This window comes from Astatotilapia calliptera, chromosome 7 (genome assembly GCF_900246225.1).
Source record: "Astatotilapia calliptera chromosome 7, fAstCal1.2, whole genome shotgun sequence".
NCBI lineage: Eukaryota > Metazoa > Chordata > Actinopteri > Cichliformes > Cichlidae > Astatotilapia > Astatotilapia calliptera.
The window spans coordinates 42,245,307-42,263,609 of record NC_039308.1 but is presented as its reverse complement, the minus strand read 5'-3'; the positions used below and the strand labels follow the sequence as shown (position 1 = coordinate 42,263,609).

Sequence of the window (18,303 nt, the reverse complement as noted above, 5' to 3'; positions counted from 1 at the left end):
CCTTTCTTGGATATCTGCCACTGTGATGGTTACTGGACCCTGTTCAGGGAGGTCGCTGTGGTCTGCCCTCAGATCCTCTAGCCACTGAGCATTGCCGTTATGGGTTGCATCCTTCTCCCATATGCTCTTCCAGTATTGCTCCGTCTCCAGCCTTGGTGGTGCTGTTCTCTTATTGTTCCCTTGCCACTGAGAGTACACCTTTGCTGGTTCTGTGGAGAACAGCTGGTTTATTCTCCTGCCTTCGATCTCTCTGGTGTACCTCCTCAAGCGGCTGGCCAAGGCTGTGAGTCTTTGCTTGGCAGTTTCCAAGGCCTCAGGTATGGACAGCTTGCTGTATTTCTTAGGCACCTTATTTGTCGCACCTTTCTGCAACTCCGTTAGTTGGCTAACCTCCCTCCGTGCTACTTTGATCTTGCCCTCTAGCCTCCTTCTCCATGGAGGGTACTGCCCCTTGTCGCTGTTCAACTTGTAGCCAAGCATCTCACTGATCACTGTTGCCGTATTGTAGATGAGCTTGTTAGTGTCGATAATCGTGGTTGTAGGTATTGCCCGTAGTGCTGCATTAACATCATCTAGCAGACCTTCTGAGGGTACTTCACGTAATCTTGGTAACCGGCTACGGGGGATCCAGGTTTCAAGCTTGGCCATGATCCTATTTTTCAGGTCAGTTCCTCTCGCACTCAACGATCCTTCTCCTATCGCACTTGGGGCTACGTACCCAATCTCGGGTGGGGGTGATGAAATCGCCCCCCTGACCTGGCGTCCTGACTCCTCCTTGCCGTAGCATTTGTGTTGTACCTCGTCAATCTCTAGCTGTGAGAGCAGTCCCTTCTTTCGAATGTTGGAACACTGAGCTACTAGTTGTTTCGCCGTCATTGTGGATGTTGGGTATCGAAGAATCCATAGGTCCCTCATCCTATTCATGTAGCCCCTTCCGCCAGGGTTACTTGCGTAGTAGCATTCCAACAATGCCCTGTTTTCGTCTCTTGCCCACCGATGCCTTCTTGTTCCAGTAGCCCACTTTTCGTCAGGGTGCCCTGGTTCCTCAACACCTGACGCGGACCTTGTTGATCCGGGCGACGTCCGAGCCGGCATGCCTTCATATTTATCTGTCTCGCTCATGTCTGCGGTAGGCTTGCTTAGCATAGGGGGTCTAGCCTTAGGACCCTTACTGGATACAGACGCCCCAGGCAGGAATCGAACTTGCGATCCTCTGTTCCAAAGGCGTGTAGTCTAACCACTACGCTATCCAGCTGCTATATATATATATATATATATATACGTATATATATATATATATATGTATGTGTGTGTGTGTGTGTGTGTATATATATATATATATATATATATATATATGTGTGTGTGTGTATATATATATATATATATATATATATATATATATATATATATATATATATGTGTATACATATATATATACATGGGGAACGCTGGCCTAGCGCAGCATTCCATGACTCTCCTTCTTGGTCAAATTGCCCTTACACAGCCTGGAGGTGTGTTCGGGGTCATTGTCCTTTTGGAAAATAAATAATGGTCCAACTAAACGCAAACTGGATGGGATGGAAATTTGCTGCAGGATGCTGTGGTAGCCATGCCTTCAATTTTCAAAAAATCTCCAACAGTGTCACCAGCAAAGCACCCCCAGACCATCACACCTCCTCCTCCATGCTTCACGGTGGCAACCATACATGTAGAGACCATCAGTTCACCTTTTGCATCACACAAAGACTTGATAAAAGCCTGACTTGTGCAGTCTTTTCTAAACAGTTAAAGTAGAGATGGGTCTGCTACTGGAACTCTGTGTGGCATTTATCTGGACTCTAATCTAAGGTGCTGTTAACTTGCGATTTCTGGGGCTGGTGACTCACATGAATGTATCCTTAGCAGCAGAGGTGACTCAAGAAGTGACATTCAAAGTTTTAGAAATTTTCCAGAGCGACTGATTTTCAGTTCTATCACTTCTGTCAACAGAGCAAATGGTGGCTACTTTCAGGAATCTAATCTTGCTACATAATTCCATATATCTTGCTTCATATATTTGATGTCTTCAGTTTTTAGCTACAATGTACTTTTCACACACACACACACACACACACACACACACACACACACACACGTGTGTGTGTGTATATATAAGAAGAAAAATACTGGTACCTCTTTGAAGCTGGATACAGTTCCACAGTCACCACTTCAATTCCATTCCATGCAGCTGCACTAACACCACAGAACAGACACTGTAGTGCAATGATTGCTGATTGGCTGAAGCTTAGAAACAGGAAAAATGTACAGCCTGCTGAAATCAGCATGGATCCACCTAAGGAGATCAGAGTTTTGTAATGAATCCTGTAGAATCAGTATTTTTTAATAAATTGCAACATATTTATAGAATGCATTAAGAGTTCATTATAACATAAGTTCTAAAATAATGTAATATGAAGTTATGGCCTATATAAGATAATCAAATATAGATGTAAAGCTAGGTGAAATTATGTCCAGAAATGTTTGGACAGTGACACAACATTGCTTCTGAATGCCACCACAGGTATGCAATGAAACTATGAACTGAAATGCAGACTCACAGATTTACACTCCCTGTAAAAAGAAAATACCCTCTTTAAATTTAAAGTTTAATGTATCAGGATATAATAATAAAAAAAAAGAATCTGGTCCATATGGAAAAGATATATATAAATCTTATAAAGTTTTTATCTGTCTTGTGTGAAACTTGTATGAAAAGCATACAAGAGTGAAAACACATATAAGATCCCTTGAAAAATTATATAATGAAACTTGTGTGTTTTGTATACTTACTAAAAAAATGTATGAAAGTAATGAGAAAGTGGCCACTTTCATGAGTAAATCATATATGTTTTTACTATTTCTTTTCCATATGGGAGGAGGTCTTAAAACTGGGTAAACGCAATCTCAGATGACAACTAAAACACCTTATTATTACCTTTATTTAACCAGGAAGCCCATTTGAAACTCTCAGAAACTTTCAGAAATGCAATAAATACAACACAAAATACAAGCTCTACAACATTACATACGGTACGAAAATATGAAAGATATACATAATATTCCTTGACTGCATTCCTAACTCCTTTACAAACAAACTTCCATAATTTACCTATGATCTTTACTCTGCCAATCTTCTCCATGTAGAGAGCTGAGATGATGTTGCCTGGCAGCACTGCCAGACTGCCTAGGAAGCTGACCAGGTAGATGAGGACATCATTCTCCTTAGCAGTATCTAGGTGGCAGCCATGCTTGTTGTGTTCAAAGGTGGTGTTCTCCATCTCACAGTCAATAAACTTTGCCTCCCACAGGTCTACAGAGAGTAGAAAGGCTATTATATAATATACTTTACTTGTTAGTGTTAATATACTTTAAATGGCTTTTGTGTTTGCAGATGTTTTTGGAACTAAATTACAAGAGCCATTAACTGACACCTCTCTAAAAGGTTTATTGACTTGTTTTTGCATTTGAATACTGCTATAAATACAATAAATAAAAAAACAAAAACCGGAAAAACTGTCTATAACTGTCTATATTAGTAGTCTCAGATACACGGTTCTACACTATACAGATATAGGAAAACAGTTTTACAATACACAACTGGTAAAAAGTTTTAGCCATTCTGGGTGTGTCTCATTGACTAGCAGCTGGTTCATTTGTGCTGCTAGACACTAATGGAGTGCAGTCAGCTTCTTCAGCCAGTAGGTGGGAATCATGTCAGGGCCTGGTGCTGTCCAACTGTTTCTTGGATCTCTGGATCCTGTTCAGGCAGGTTGCTATGGTCTGCTCTTGGATCCACTACCCCCAATACTCTTGCAGTGCTCTTCACTTGTCATACCTTGATTGTATACCTTGAATAGTTTTGTGGAGAACACCAGGTTCATTCTCCTGCCTTCAGTACCTCTTCAGGTGAGTCTTTGCTTGGCAGTTCACCAGGCCTCAGGTATGGACAGCTTGCCGTACTTCTTTGGCACCTTCTTCATTGCACCTTTCTGCAACTCCCTTTGTGCTACCTTGATTTTTTCATCTAGTCTCCTTCTCCATGGAGGGTACTGCTCCTTCTGGCTGATTACTGCTGCCGTGGTGTAGATCAGCTGATTAGTCTTGATGATGGTCACAGTAGGAATGTCCATAGTGCTGCATTCACATCGTCTAGTAGACCTTCAGGGGTACTTCACGTAATCTTGGTAACCAGCTGTGGAGGGTCCAGGTTTTAAGCTTCTCCACGATCCTATATTTCAGGTCAAATCCTCTCACACTCAACGATCCTTCTTCCATCGTACTTGGCCCTTGGTACACAATCTCGGGTGGGGGTGGTGATGATATCTCCCCCCATTGTCCTGGCTCCCTCTTGCCATAGAATATGTGATGTAACCCATCATTTTCTAGCCATGACAGCAGTTCCTTCTTCTGAATGTTGGAACACAGAGCTACATATATTCATTCTTTGCATGTTGTTCTGGGGTCTTTTGTGACATCTTGGATAAGTTGTCACTGCGTTCATGGGGTAAATTTCTGTGCCCGGTCACTTCTGGCAATGTTCACCACTGTTCCATGTTTTACAACAGTGCTCACTCTGGTTTGCCGGAGTCCCACAGCTTCAGGACTGGCTTTGTAACCTTTTTCTGACTCTGTCATGGTCCTGGGCCATGTGGGCCCAGTATTCTTAGTTCCTTGTATTTTTGTATTTCGTTCCTTATTTAGGCCATGTTTTCTGAGTTGCCCTGTTGTGTTGTTCCCTAAGTGTTTTCCCTTCATGGCTTTTACCCCCTGTGTGCCCCTCTGTGTATCTGTGAGCCCTCGTCTCTCCTTATGTTTTATTCCATGTTTCCCCTGCCCATTATGTCTAAGTTCTCCCCGTGCTCTCTCTCCCCCCTGTGTGCCCTCTATGTATTTATGAGCCCTCGTCTCCCTTTGTGGTTGTTTCATGTTTCCCCAGCCCGTTATGTCTGTGTTTTCCCCGTGCTCTCTCTCCTCCTGTCTGAACCTCTGTGCCTGTACATGTCATGTTCAGTTCACCCCGCCCTGTCTCGTTATGATTATCAGTGTCACCTGTGTTCCCCGTGTGTGCCCACTTTCCTCGTTTACCCTCTGTGTATTTCTGTCTGAGTCTCCCTCTGTTCGGCGTCGCGTTCTCCCTCATGCTGTGTGTGATTCCCCTGTGTTCCTTGGTGAGCTTTATGTTAGTTTTTCCCAGTTTAGTTTTGTATTGTTTCTCGTGGCCAGCAATAAAGCTGTGTTTTTTGAGTTCATCCCCGTGTGTGTGAGTTTTGCGATTGGGTCCTCATCCTGCCTGCCACACGGCCGAAACATGACAGAAGAACGCGACCACGATATGGACCCAGCAATTCACAACCCCTCCGCTGACCTCCGGGAGGATCTGATTTATACAGTGGAGTATCACTGTCAGGAGTGGGTGGTGCTGCCCGAGGGTGAGTACCGGGAGACCGTAGCCGTCCGCCTACAGCGGATGGTGTCCGGACTCCCGTGGCTATTCGGCGCGCTCCACCCCCACATCCAGGACTTCCTCGTCTCCACTGTAGGCGTCCTCCCGGAGCGGTCGCTCCTGTACGAAGAGCCGGAGGATGTTCAGCCCGGCCCGCTGACGGATTCGCGGCCCGGCTCGTCTCCTCCCCCTTCCCGGAGAAAACGGCGTTCACGTTGTCGCCGTTCCCGAGCAGCGGAGCAGTTTTCACCCCTGGGAGAGAGTGACCGTGTGTCACACTCTCAGCCCGAGCTTTCGGATCCCGGACTTCTTAACCCGTGCACAACTGTGAGTGGCTCTGTTTTTTTAACACCGGACTCGGATAATTCTGTCCCCTTTTGTTTGGACTCCGGAGACACTGTACAGCGACGCACCACCCCACAGCCGGACACTCGGACTTCCAATTCACCTGCTGTGGTGAGTGAGGACTCTGTGTCTTTTCCAGACATAGTGACTGTTCGCTCAGGGGCTGTGTTTTGTGTGGCGGATGTCAACGCGAGCTGCTTATCGCCTGCGCAGCCCTTCTCAGTTCAGTTAGCTGCCTCGCAGCCACCCTCAGTTCAGTTAGCTGCCTCGCAGCCACCCTCAGTTCAGTTAGCTGCCTCGCAGCCACCCTCAGTTCAGTTAGCTGCCTCGCAGCCACCCTCAGTTCAGTCCCCAGTAGCTCCAGTGCCGCCTGTAGCGCAGGCCCCAGTAGCTCCAGTGCCGCCTGTAGCGCAGGCCCCAGTAGCTCCAGTAGCCCAGTCCCCGATAGCAGTATGGTCCGTTGGTCAGCTTAACATTCAGCCAGGGGTCCCAAATCTCCCTGGCTCTGCATCAGCTCCTGCTGGGAGCTCGGATGAGCTCATCCAGGACTCCGCGGCTCCCACGCCGCCATCTACCTCGTCAGCTGGAGGGTCCGAGGGGCCCGTTCAGCCTCCTGTCTCCGCTGGAGGGTCCGAGGGGCCCGTTCAGCCTCCTGTCTCCGCTGGAGGGTCCGAGGGGCCCGTTCAGCAACCTTCCTCGTCAGCTGGGGGTTCAGGAGAACCGCACCAGCACCATGCCACATCAGCTGGAGGGCCCGAGGAGCCCATCCAGCCACCTTCTGCTACGCCTGGTCCAGCCTGTGCTTCGTCAGCTGCAGCTCCAGCCTGTGCTTCGTCTGCTGCAGCCTCAGAGCCTTCGTCAGCTGCAACTCCAGCCTGTGCTTCGTCTGCTGCAGCCTCAGAGCCTTCGTCTGCTGCAGCCTCAGAGCCTTCGTCTGCTGCAGCCTCAGAGCCTTCGTCTGCTGCAGCCTCAGAGCCTTCGTCCTCGTCTGGCCCAGCCTCAGAGTCTTCGTCCTCGTCTGGCCCAGCTCCAACTTTGGCTTCTGCTCCTCCTGGTCCAGCCTCAGCCTCTGCAGCGACGCCTGGTCCGGCCCCCGCATCGCCATCGTCTGGTCCTGCCTCGACTGGTCCTGTGCCCACCAGGCCATGGCCAGCACGCCTGAGACTGAAGAGCCGCCGCTGCCTTCCGCGCGGCCGGCCCCCTGAACTGCTCCGTCGTCTCCTTCGTCGCCGCCGCTGCCTTCCGCGCGGCCGGCCTCCTGAACTGCTCCGTCGTCTCCTTCGTCGCCGCCGCCATTGCCTTCCGCACGGCCGGCCTCCGGACCAGCTCTGCCACCTGTGCCACCCGCCTGGTCGGCCCCCCGACCGTGTGACCCGTGAACTCTTGTGCCTGTGGGCTCTGGGTCGGCCCCCTGAACTTTATTTTGACTATGGTCATGTGCTCCCGTGTTTTCTGTTGTTTGTTTTTTTGTTTCCCGTTCTGGTCCCTCCGTCCTGGTCCCCCGCCTCCCGCCCTGGGTGGGTTGTTTTCTGTTTTTGTTTTTGTTTCTCGGGTTTGGGCTGTCGGGAGCCAGCCCTTTAGGGGGGGGTGATGTCATGGTCCTGGGCCATGTGGGCCCAGTATTCTTAGTTCCTTGTATTTTTGTATTTCGTTCCTTATTTAGGCCATGTTTTCTGAGTTGCCCTGTTGTGTTGTTCCCTAAGTGTTTTCCCTTCATGGCTTTTACCCCCTGTGTGCCCCTCTGTGTATCTGTGAGCCCTCGTCTCTCCTTATGTTTTATTCCATGTTTCCCCTGCCCATTATGTCTAAGTTCTCCCCGTGCTCTCTCTCCCCCCTGTGTGCCCTCTATGTATTTATGAGCCCTCGTCTCCCTTTGTGGTTGTTTCATGTTTCCCCAGCCCGTTATGTCTGTGTTTTCCCCGTGCTCTCTCTCCTCCTGTCTGAACCTCTGTGCCTGTACATGTCATGTTCAGTTCACCCCGCCCTGTCTCGTTATGATTATCAGTGTCACCTGTGTTCCCCGTGTGTGCCCACTTTCCTCGTTTACCCTCTGTGTATTTCTGTCTGAGTCTCCCTCTGTTCGGCGTCGCGTTCTCCCTCATGCTGTGTGTGATTCCCCTGTGTTCCTTGGTGAGCTTTATGTTAGTTTTTCCCAGTTTAGTTTTGTATTGTTTCTCGTGGCCAGCAATAAAGCTGTGTTTTTTGAGTTCATCCCCGTGTGTGTGAGTTTTGCGATTGGGTCCTCATCCTGCCTGCCACACGGCCGAAACATGACAGACTCAGAGATTTAGAGATTTAGAAACTATATTCTGTGTTTACTAGTATTATCTTTGTCTAATATTTACATTTGTTTGATGACCTGTGTGACAAACATACACAAAAAATAGAAAATAAGGAAGGGGGCAAACACTGTATGAACTGCGGCTTGAATGACAGGGACATAGAACCTCACAGTTTTAATTATTGTAATTATTATATTAATTTTTGGTGATAAAAAATTAAAATGTTTAGCTGAAGCCTGTGACTGTTCTCAAACTAATGAAAAATGTGGAACCACATTTCTAAATGAAAATCACTGGAGGCAGACAATTGGAAAGCAGTAGAGTAAATCCTGGTTTAATATTTTCAAAATCGCTGGGATTTCTGTCATCCAAAAAACAAATATTGAAATTATAAATTGACTGGCTCTTATATAGCACTTTTCTACTCCCTCTGAGCACTCAAAGTGCTTTACACATTTGCCTCATTCAACCACACAAGCATTTTTTTTTCTATGCAAGTGCTTTCTATCTAACATTCATACTCTGATAGATGCATCAGAGAGTAACTTAAGGTAGGTTTCTCACCCAAGGATATTTGGCATGGAGACTGAAGCAGACAGGGATTGAACCACCAATCTTCCCATTAGTAGGTGACCTGCTGTTCTTCCTGTGCTACAGCCCTCCCAAAAGATTAACATTATATTAAAAGAAAGAAAATGTAGGTATAACGTTCAATAAAGACACCCTTTATAAAAAATGTAAAGTTCTCTAGTTATTGCATTGACGAACTTGGATGACGGTGCTATCCACCTGCCCGCCCAGCAGAGTGACGATAATGCCCTATCAGCCTTTCATACCTGAGGGGTAGAAACCATTTTCACTCACATTCACATTCGTTTCTATACCAAAGCTGCAACCAATTCCAACAAATTGTCCCATTCAAACTTACCTGTGTTGTAGAAGACAGTGGAGTGGATGGTGCAGTTCTCAAACACTGTTTCAGAGGACCTGATGTTCTCAAAGTGACAGTCTTCAAACAGAGAGTCTTTAAATTTCACTGACTTCATCTCTATATTGATGAACCTATGAGAATGGGATGGACAAAGAGCCTTTCTCAAATCAAAGCACTGACTTGTGTTCTTGAGTTCAAATTTACCTCAGGAATATAAATCCTTAGGGACAGAAGGGCAATTTCAAAATAGAACCACAGCTTTCTTGGTAAATGTTACATATCAACACGTCAGTACCTGACTGCACCGAAACAAAATTATCTACAATCAAAAACTCCACTACAGGTATGTTTCCTTAACAGGTACTTAAACGAGGGAGAAGAAACTATTTAAGGGACTCATTTTATCAGTTTCTGTTTAAGCTGAATAACTAAATAACTAAGTGGAATAACTAAAGCAGAGTTTTGTCTCCAGAGGGTCCCTGCATACAGGGTAGTGTTTCTGAAGTTTCAGGAAGTAAGAAGTAAGCATACATTTTATGTGCCTAGTTTTTTAAGTGTGTTGTTTGTAGGTGACAACAATTTAGAAACTGCTGGAAAAGAGTTTTTAAAGGGATGAAATGATGACCATAAAGTCAATTTTTGAAGAAGACAATATTCACATAGGGTGTAGGTATGGTTTCAAGCAGCACTGTAAATACATAATGCACCATACTAACGTTGAATTTTCCTGCCTAACCCTAACCCAAATCCATGAGCATCACAGCAAAATTTATTCTAGTTTGCATTTCATCTGTTCCTGTTTCAGGTAGGTCATGACCAGTCGTTCCTCAAGCTTAGCTGTTGGCAGATTTCTCATATTTGAATCAGTAGAAGATAATGATTTAATTAGAACTTGGCTATATATAAGTTTTAAAGGATGCTATATAAAGGATGTTCAATAATCTACAAGAACACAAGTACAGGTGAGAATACAGATTGAGAAATGGAAAACATGGACTCTCACTTCTATTGCTATCAGCACAGAATCAGAATGGACAGTGGGCATAAATCCAAAACTGACACAAGTTGAAGCATGCAAAAGCATGTTGGAGTGAAAATGGTGGAACAATCTTCATGGCAATACAATGTATGGAAAAAGAAGCCCTGTTATAATCATGTGGTTCATGTCAAACTGAAAGTTAAACCTGATTCTGTGCATTTTATTCTAAAAGAGCATAGAAGTTTGTAAAATATATAACAAAATATACATTATATCTGTACTTAAAACTTGAAGATGCATTCCCTTATTTGAGAATGCTAATGTTCAGCTGTGAATTGTACCTGCACAAGTGTAGAGCTCTAGCTCTAACCCCTATGTTAAAATACCCAGAGTTAGAGTATTAAGTATAGGTGAATATTGGTTTGCTGTTGTTGTTGTTGTTTGTTTTTTAATATATATTTGGTAATACGAACAAATTGCAGCGATATGTTTTGGCAACAGCTGTATTTGAAGCTTTAGCTCAACTCTGAAGACAGATAAAAACAGCCGATGCCTGTGGATGTCCTTTTTAATAACTTGTCCTTCAGAGTCAGAGGTACAGCCCAAATCACAAATTGCCCTTAATTTAACCAAAATACATTACATCTCAATCCCTGTCCATTCCAAGCTATTTTTATTCAGTCAAATACCAACTCACCCTTTTTAGTTTTCACCTGTAGGAACTATTTTATGACAAACTGAGCCAGGAATCACACGGTACAGCAAGGGTTCTGTGGTTCTTTAGGCTTATGCCAAGAAAGCATACCAGTAACAAGCCAGAAAAAATTCAAGACTAAATCATATTCTTATATTTATCGCTGTGCAGGAGGATATTAATACTTATCTATCTAAATTATTGTAGGGTCTTTACCTTACAATAATAAAGCACTTTGAGGCAACTGTTGTTGTGATTTGGTGTTTAAAAAAAATAAAATTGAACTGAATGTTATTGAATTGATTTGAAAGTGTGTCAAATAAATATCTAAACGAATCACAAGCTGACCCTCATCCTTACTAGCAGAACTAGCTATTGCCACACTGGTGCTTAAGGTATCCACTAGATGACATCTGAGTAATAAATGGTGCAGCCAGTAGCATCACTGTTGCAAATGTTAGCTGAAATGGCTGTGTGGCACCCAGAGCAAGCATGGGTTTAAGCACCTAGAGTCGCTGCAGGCTTTGTTGGACAAGTAGACCAAGCTGCTGCAGAGCCTGCTGTCCCGGTTGGGAATGGCAACCTCTCCACCGGTCTCCAAGGTCATAGTAGCAAAAGGTGCTTTGGTTGTTCACTTAGAGTAGAAAAGGGCTATATAAATACCAGTACATTTACCATTTTCAAAGCAGACAGGACTGTGCGTTTTTCACCCTACTGAAGGATGCTGCCAAGGTGACTGGAGCTGGGGGAGTCTGAATGAGAACAATGGCTGCTGGAGCTGATGGTGACAGATATTCATTTATATGCTTCCACTGCAGACATCAGAATAGGTGAGGATGTGGCCATCATGCTAGCTACCATGTACCCGTACCCAACCTGCAGAACAAACACCTGCCACCCCTCCCAGGCATTTCCAGAATGAGTGTACACTCAAAGAGGTTGGTCAGGTGGTCTGGGCCACCAGCTCTCCAAGGCTCAGGATGAACATACACCATCCAGTAAGAATGCAATGAGGTATATGGGGTATACACCAAATCTGAAGAAATCTCTGGAGATCTACCTTTGGCGGCCCATACCCTGGGAGGGGTGACGGGCAGTAGTAGTATATGCCAGGCATGAGTGGATTCAGGCTGTACACAGTCACTAATCCACCAGAGCCTGGTTCAGAACCTGAGCTATGGTGGAGTTATTGTGTGTGGATTTTAAGCATGCACATAATAATTTTCACAGTTGTCCCATAGTGCCGGTGAAAATTAAATAGAGGGCCAAAACAGAATCAAGGCCGCAAATAGTTCCTGCCTTGCGCAGCTGCTGATTTTGTAAATAGACTGGCTGGGGTCTACCGGTAGCGTCTCCTTTCAGGCCAGGATAGACGAATGTCACCGAGCAGTGACTAAGTTTGTGGTAAAAGGCTTGCACCCATTTGCCACAGCAGATGCCCCCGATTTTCGGTAAGTGAATGTGTTTAATTGTAGGCAGGGACATTACTGGATATTCTTGTGTAATTGCTACAGAATAATTTATGTTATACGTTGTTATTGCTACAGAAGAATGTTTATTTTATTATTTTACATTTGCAATTTTTTTTCCTGGGGACCCTGTGACACCCCATTGAAGAGCCATAGGCTGGGGGGCTGGGAGGAGGTGCTGGCCGTCAGACTGGGGTCTGGGATGCGGGGCCTCCCTGCTACTGCAGATAAGGAGGTGGTCCGCTTGCCTCCACCCCAGAGAGATGGGTTACATCTCCTGGGTCTAGGTGCGGCTTGCCCCTCTGAGGGCGGTACCTGGACCTGGGATATAGAGTATGTTTGGGGAGTGCGACTGTCTGTGCAGTGTCTATTTGTGTCTGTCTACACGTTGGGTGAGTGCCGAGTATTTGGTTGTGTATATGGGGGTAGGAATGCATGTTTGTGTCCGCGTGTGCCTGTTCGTCTGTGTCTATATGTCAGGTTGGGTCTTAGACTCAACCTCTCTGGGTACATCTCAGGCCCTCTAAAGTACGGAGGCCTATCTCCCCTCACCACACTCCCTTCAGGTGGCTGATGCCCTCAGACGTTGGTGCGTTGGTGGTTCTTGTCGACTGGGGCTGGGCGCTCATGTATGTACCGGCTCACTCCTGGTGGCCGATTGGCGGGCCTGGCGCCTGTGACCCAGCTGGGCCCCTTCCGGGGGGTGGGGTGCCCTCAGGCCTCTGGGCCTGAAGCTCGGTCCTCTCTGGCATAGCTGGCTGCCGGCAGAGCCCGCGGGCACGCCACTGCAACCCCCTCTGGCCTCTGCTCCGTAGCTGCGGGGTGACCTCTCGTTTGGGGCTCTACTCAGCTCTTCCCAGGAGGGTGGCACGGTTCCCCCCCCCCCCTTTTTGGTGGTCCACCTCGGGTCCTTGTACTCTGGGGCCTCTGGATATCTGGGGCCTGGATCTCCTCCATACCTGCTTCATACCCTGGGGGACGGGGCTATGGCTCCCCTCACTCCCTAGCAGATCGTTACATGGAGAAACCTTTGGAATACAAGCATGCTGATCCACACAGGTATGCACACAGGTGTACACACGGGTGTTCACAGACGCGGACTACAGCTTTCTTGGCTGCTGCCTCAAAGCACATTGTGCGCTGTCTATCTTGCGTGCTGCACAATATCGTTTATTATTTAGTATCTACTGATATCTACTGCTAGCTAGTTTATTGTGATGGTGTTATATTTATTATGTTGCTCGTTGTTGTTTGCTTTCTCTTCTGTTTTTTTTTCTCCATACAGGTGATCCAGGTGTTTTGTTTGGTTTTCTTTCTCTCCCTCTCTTTCTATCATTCTTTCTCCCTGTCCTATCCCCCAGTCATGTCTGTCCCGTTTGTAGCAACTGAAAATAAAATAAATACATAATTATAATAAAGGTCAATCAAATGGACCAATGTGGCAAGGCCATGATGATCCACTTGGTAAAATAAATCCGCTCGGCATCTTTCTTGGCCTTAAGACAACAATTCTGATGGCTAAAGATCCAAACGGGACACACAAAAAAAAAAAAAAAAGAAAAAAAAAAAAAGAAGAGCCATAGGCTGGATCTCTTAAGATCTCACTGTTGGGTTTGTAAGGCCATGTTACTCCTAAATTTCTATCTTGTTCAAAGAGAAGATATAAAACAAAGTTCTAAGCTATTCGACCTGTGTGTTCTCCTTTTTTAAAAAGAATCGATAAAGAATCGAATCGTTAAACAGAATCGAAAGTGGAATCGGAATCGTGAAAATCTTATCAATACCCATCCCTACTTTCAGGTTATTTCCTCTCATAGGAATCCTGAAAGAGATTCTGACGGACCAGAGCACATCATTCATGTTCCACACACTGAGAGAGCTTTATGAATTCCTGTGTACAGGGAGTGCAGAATAATTAGGCAAATGAGTATTTTGTCCACATCATCCTCTTCATGCATGTTGTCTTACTCCAAGCTGTATAGGCTCGAAAGCCTACTACCAATTAAGCATATTAGCTGATGTGCATCTCTGTAATGAGAAGGGGTGTGGTCTAATGACATCAACACCCTATATCAGTTGTGCATAATTATTAGGCAACTTCCTTTCCTTTGGCAAAATGGGTCAAAAGAAGGACTTGACAGGCTCAGAAAAGTCAAAAATAGTGAGATATCTTGCAGAGGGATGCAGCAGTCTCAAAATTGCAAAGCTTCTGAAGCGTGATCATCCAACAATCAAGCGTTTCATTCAAAATAGTCAACAGGGTCGCAAGAAGCGTGTGGAAAAACCAAGGCGCAAAATAACTGCCCATGAAGTGAGAAAAGTCAAGCGTGCAGCTGCCAAGATGCCACTTGCCACCAGTTTGGCCATATTTCAGAGCTGCAACATCACTGGAGTGCCCAAAAGCACAAGGTGTGCAATACTCAGAGACATGGCCAAGGTAAGAAAGGCTGAAAGACGACCACCACTGAACAAGACACACAAGCTGAAACGTCAAGACTGGGCCAAGAAATATCTCAAGACTGGTTTTTCTAAGGTTTTATGGACTGATGAAATGAGAGTGAGTCTTGATGGGCCAGATGGATGGGCCCGTGGCTGGATTGGTAAAGGGCAGAGAGCTCCAGTCCGACTCAGATGCCAGCAAGGTGGAGGTGGAGTACTGGTTTGGGCTGGTATCATCAAAGATGAGCTTGTGGGGCCTTTTCGGGTTGAGGATGGAGTCAAGCTCAACTCCCAGTCCTACTGCCAGTTTCTGGAAGACACCTTCTTCAAGCAGTGGTACAGGAAGAAGTCTGCATCCTTCAAGAAAAACATGATTTTCATGCAGGACAATGCTCCATCACACGCGTCCAAGTACTCCACAGCGTGGCTGACAAGAAAGGGTATAAAAGAAGAAAAACTAATGACATGGCCTCCTTGTTCACCTGATCTGAACCCCATTGAGAACCTGTGGTCCATCATCAAATGTGAGATTTACAAGGAGGGAAAACAGTACACCTCTCTGAACAGTGTCTGGGAGGCTGTGGTTGCTGCTGCACGCAATGTTGATGGTGAACAGATCAAAACACTGACAGAATCCATGGATGGCAGGCTTTTGAGTGTCCTTGCAAAGAAAGGTGGCTATATTGGTCGCTGATTTGTTTTTGTTTTGTTTTTGAATGTCAGAAATGTATATTTATGAATGTGGAGATGTTATATTGGTTTTACTGGTAAAAATAAATAATTGAAATGGGTATATATTTGTTTTTTGCTAAGTTGCCTAATAATTATGCACAGTAATAGTCACCTGCACACACAGATATCCCCCTAAAATAGCTAAAACTAAAAACAAACTAAAAACTACTTCCACAAACATTCAGCTTTGATATTAATGAGTTTTTTGGGTTCATTGAGAACATGGTTGTTGTTCAATAATAAAATTATCCCTCAAAAATACAACTTGCCTAATAATTCTGCACTCCCTGTATTATGTCGATTCTGACCAGTGGATATCACCCCTAGACAGATGGCCTGTTGAAGCAGCTGAATAAGACTCTAAAACCCACAATTCATAAGTTCATTAGTGATGATGAACACTACTAGGACCATTGATTGTATTGGTGATTGGATCTTCTGTTGCTTGCAGTGCAGAAGGTACTCCAGGCCTCCAATTCCATTTCCCTGTGAAAAGCTATTTGCTGGATACCACAAGATAAAGTGCTTATGTTACTCCATTACTCCACCACTAAATTATTTGCGAAGTGGCAAGGGCCCTTCAAAGTCACATGGCAAATGAATGATGAAGATTATGAGGTGATGCCAACTGACAGGGCAGGAGCAAGGCAAATTTATTATCCCAATCATGGAGACTGGTGAAGACTGTCTAACAATCATGGCGAATGATAGATTGATTGATTTACAGGCAGACAAACAAATTCTATCAGTCTTGCTATGCTCCTTTGTGATGGCCTAGAGAACAGATGTTTCTGAATTGCAGCAGCCCTTTGCTGATGTGTTCTCCCCTCTACCAGATTGCACTAACCTCATACACATCATTGTGAGACTGCCTGGGTGCTTTTTCACATCACTGGATTTAAGGGCTACTGGTAGATTCCCTTGTCTCTAGAGTTTGCTTTTACCTATACCTAAGTACTTTTATCTAAAATTCACACACTTGCACTCCGATGGATGAATCAGGGGAAGCTCGGGCTTCAGTATCTGTCCAGAAGGAAGTGAGGATAACTTCACCAAGCCTCTGATTGTTAGGTTACTGGCTCGATCACTTTAAGCACAGATGACACAGGCAGTGTCCACATGAACCGTCATGCACACAGTCTCTATGACTGGGCATGTGAATTATTTAGAATTTAGTGATTCTGATTTCCTTATCGATCACTTAACAATTTACTCCCAGGAGAAAGTAAGTTGTTGCACTACTCATTACATCACTTTGCATTTCTCCATAAAATGATCTAAAATGCATTGTCTCATATTTACCATTTAACAATATAAACTTATCAGCTACAGTCCCACACACCAACACAAATCCCTATTTTAATGAAGCTCTTTCTCTTAGACCGGACAGGACAAAAGAAACCATTCTTTCCTTAGTTCAGACAGGAGATCATCTTAGAAGAGCCACCTCGACGGGACAAGTCTCGGCTGTCCATCTGCATCTAAACGACAAAGGTCACTCTTTTGAGGATGTCAATGTTCACATTTTGGACAGAGAAGACAGTGAAAGAGGAGTGAAAGAAGCCATCTATGTCCACTGTGAACAACCATCTTTAAACAGGCGGGGGTTTACGACACCAACTGTCTGCCATCTATAATCCAGTTTTGAGATCCCTTCCCAGACGGAATAACGCCCACTCACATCCTGGGCCATTTGACCTCAGTACATCCCATGATAAGGTGGGGCCAGGTTTCACAATGGGTTCACCCAAAACCTTGGCTGATTGTGACCCACACCCGTTTTCACATCTTGATTAGGTAGAGGGTCAATAGGGGGTCTATGTCCCTGTTGGAGACACTCCCATAGGCCTTAAAATCTGGGACTCTCCACCAGTTGCTCTTAGAACTGAAGAAGCTTCTCAGATGAGAGGGGAAACAGCAGCGAATGAATATTAAATTACAGCATATTTAAGTAGATAAACCTCAAGCCAGCAGTGAATTTAAGCAGCATTAAAGCTTACTTGTCACGGATGTATTCTACTTCTTCATGGATCTGGTTCTCCAAAGGAAAGTCAAAAATCATGTTCTCCACTCGTTTTTTATGGATAACCTAGAGAGAAACAAAACAATGAAAATCTGTTTTCTGTGCTCAAATCTTGTTTGATTCATTTTTAACCCTTTAAAGCCAAGTTTATTATATTCGATATATGAGTTTTTGTAAGTGGTTTGCCTTCTGTGTCATCAGGGTGAATTTTTGTTGTTGTTGTTTTTACCCCCAAAAAGCTGAAATAAATGTTAAAATATATTTTGCAAAAAATACACATAGCTAAAAAAAAACAAAAACCGCCTGATGTAGCATATATGGTACAAATTAATACATAAAACACATACACAAGATAATACATCAACCAGATTTGAAATGATACTGTATTAAGACTCTTTTATGAGTAGATGACATTACCTGGACCTTAGACACATACTCTTCATGCTGAAGGTGTTTGATCATGTCAGGGAACCACACAGACAAGCCATAAAAGCTGTAAAAAACATGAGACGCTGAATTAACAAAAGGTTAAGAATAAAAGTGACTCGTCATCATATCACTTTAGACTCTAGACTCTATTCAGTCAGTCTGCCTCTGTCAGTGCCCCCCTGGGGTGGCTGTGGCTACAATGTAGCTTGCCATCACCAGTGTATGAATGTGTGTGTGAATGGGTGGATGACTGGATATGTAAAGCGCTTTGGGGTCCTTAGGGACTAGTAAAGCGCTATATAAATACAGGCCATTTACCATTTTGGATTCTGACATGTGAACTGCAATGTTGCCATATTTCATTCCCATATCTGTTGTGAGGTAATACCGTATACAATTCATGTTAGGGTAATTATTTCCTCAGTGATCTAAAAACCAGGGAGCAAATATTTAGAACGAATTCTCTGCTTCGCTGACCCACCTGTGGGTGGAGTTTCT

The 18,303-nt window shown here is 44.8% G+C and overlaps 1 protein-coding gene across 2 annotated transcripts in view; it reads right to left on the bottom strand.

Moving 5' to 3' along the window:
• LOC113026274 (synaptic vesicle glycoprotein 2B-like) overlaps window positions 1-18,303 on the bottom strand; it is a 52,616-nt gene that overhangs the window by 7,520 nt on the left and 26,793 nt on the right. For both annotated transcript variants that reach the window (XM_026174852.1, XM_026174853.1), the window contains 5 exons: window positions 17,794-17,869; window positions 17,354-17,442; window positions 9,038-9,171; window positions 3,149-3,349; window positions 2,173-2,332 (listed from right to left, as the gene is read on the bottom strand). In XM_026174852.1, the coding sequence (XP_026030637.1) occupies window positions 2,173-2,332; window positions 3,149-3,349; window positions 9,038-9,171; window positions 17,354-17,442; window positions 17,794-17,869 (660 nt within the window). The remainder of the gene's footprint in view (window positions 1-2,172; window positions 2,333-3,148; window positions 3,350-9,037; window positions 9,172-17,353; window positions 17,443-17,793; window positions 17,870-18,303) is intronic.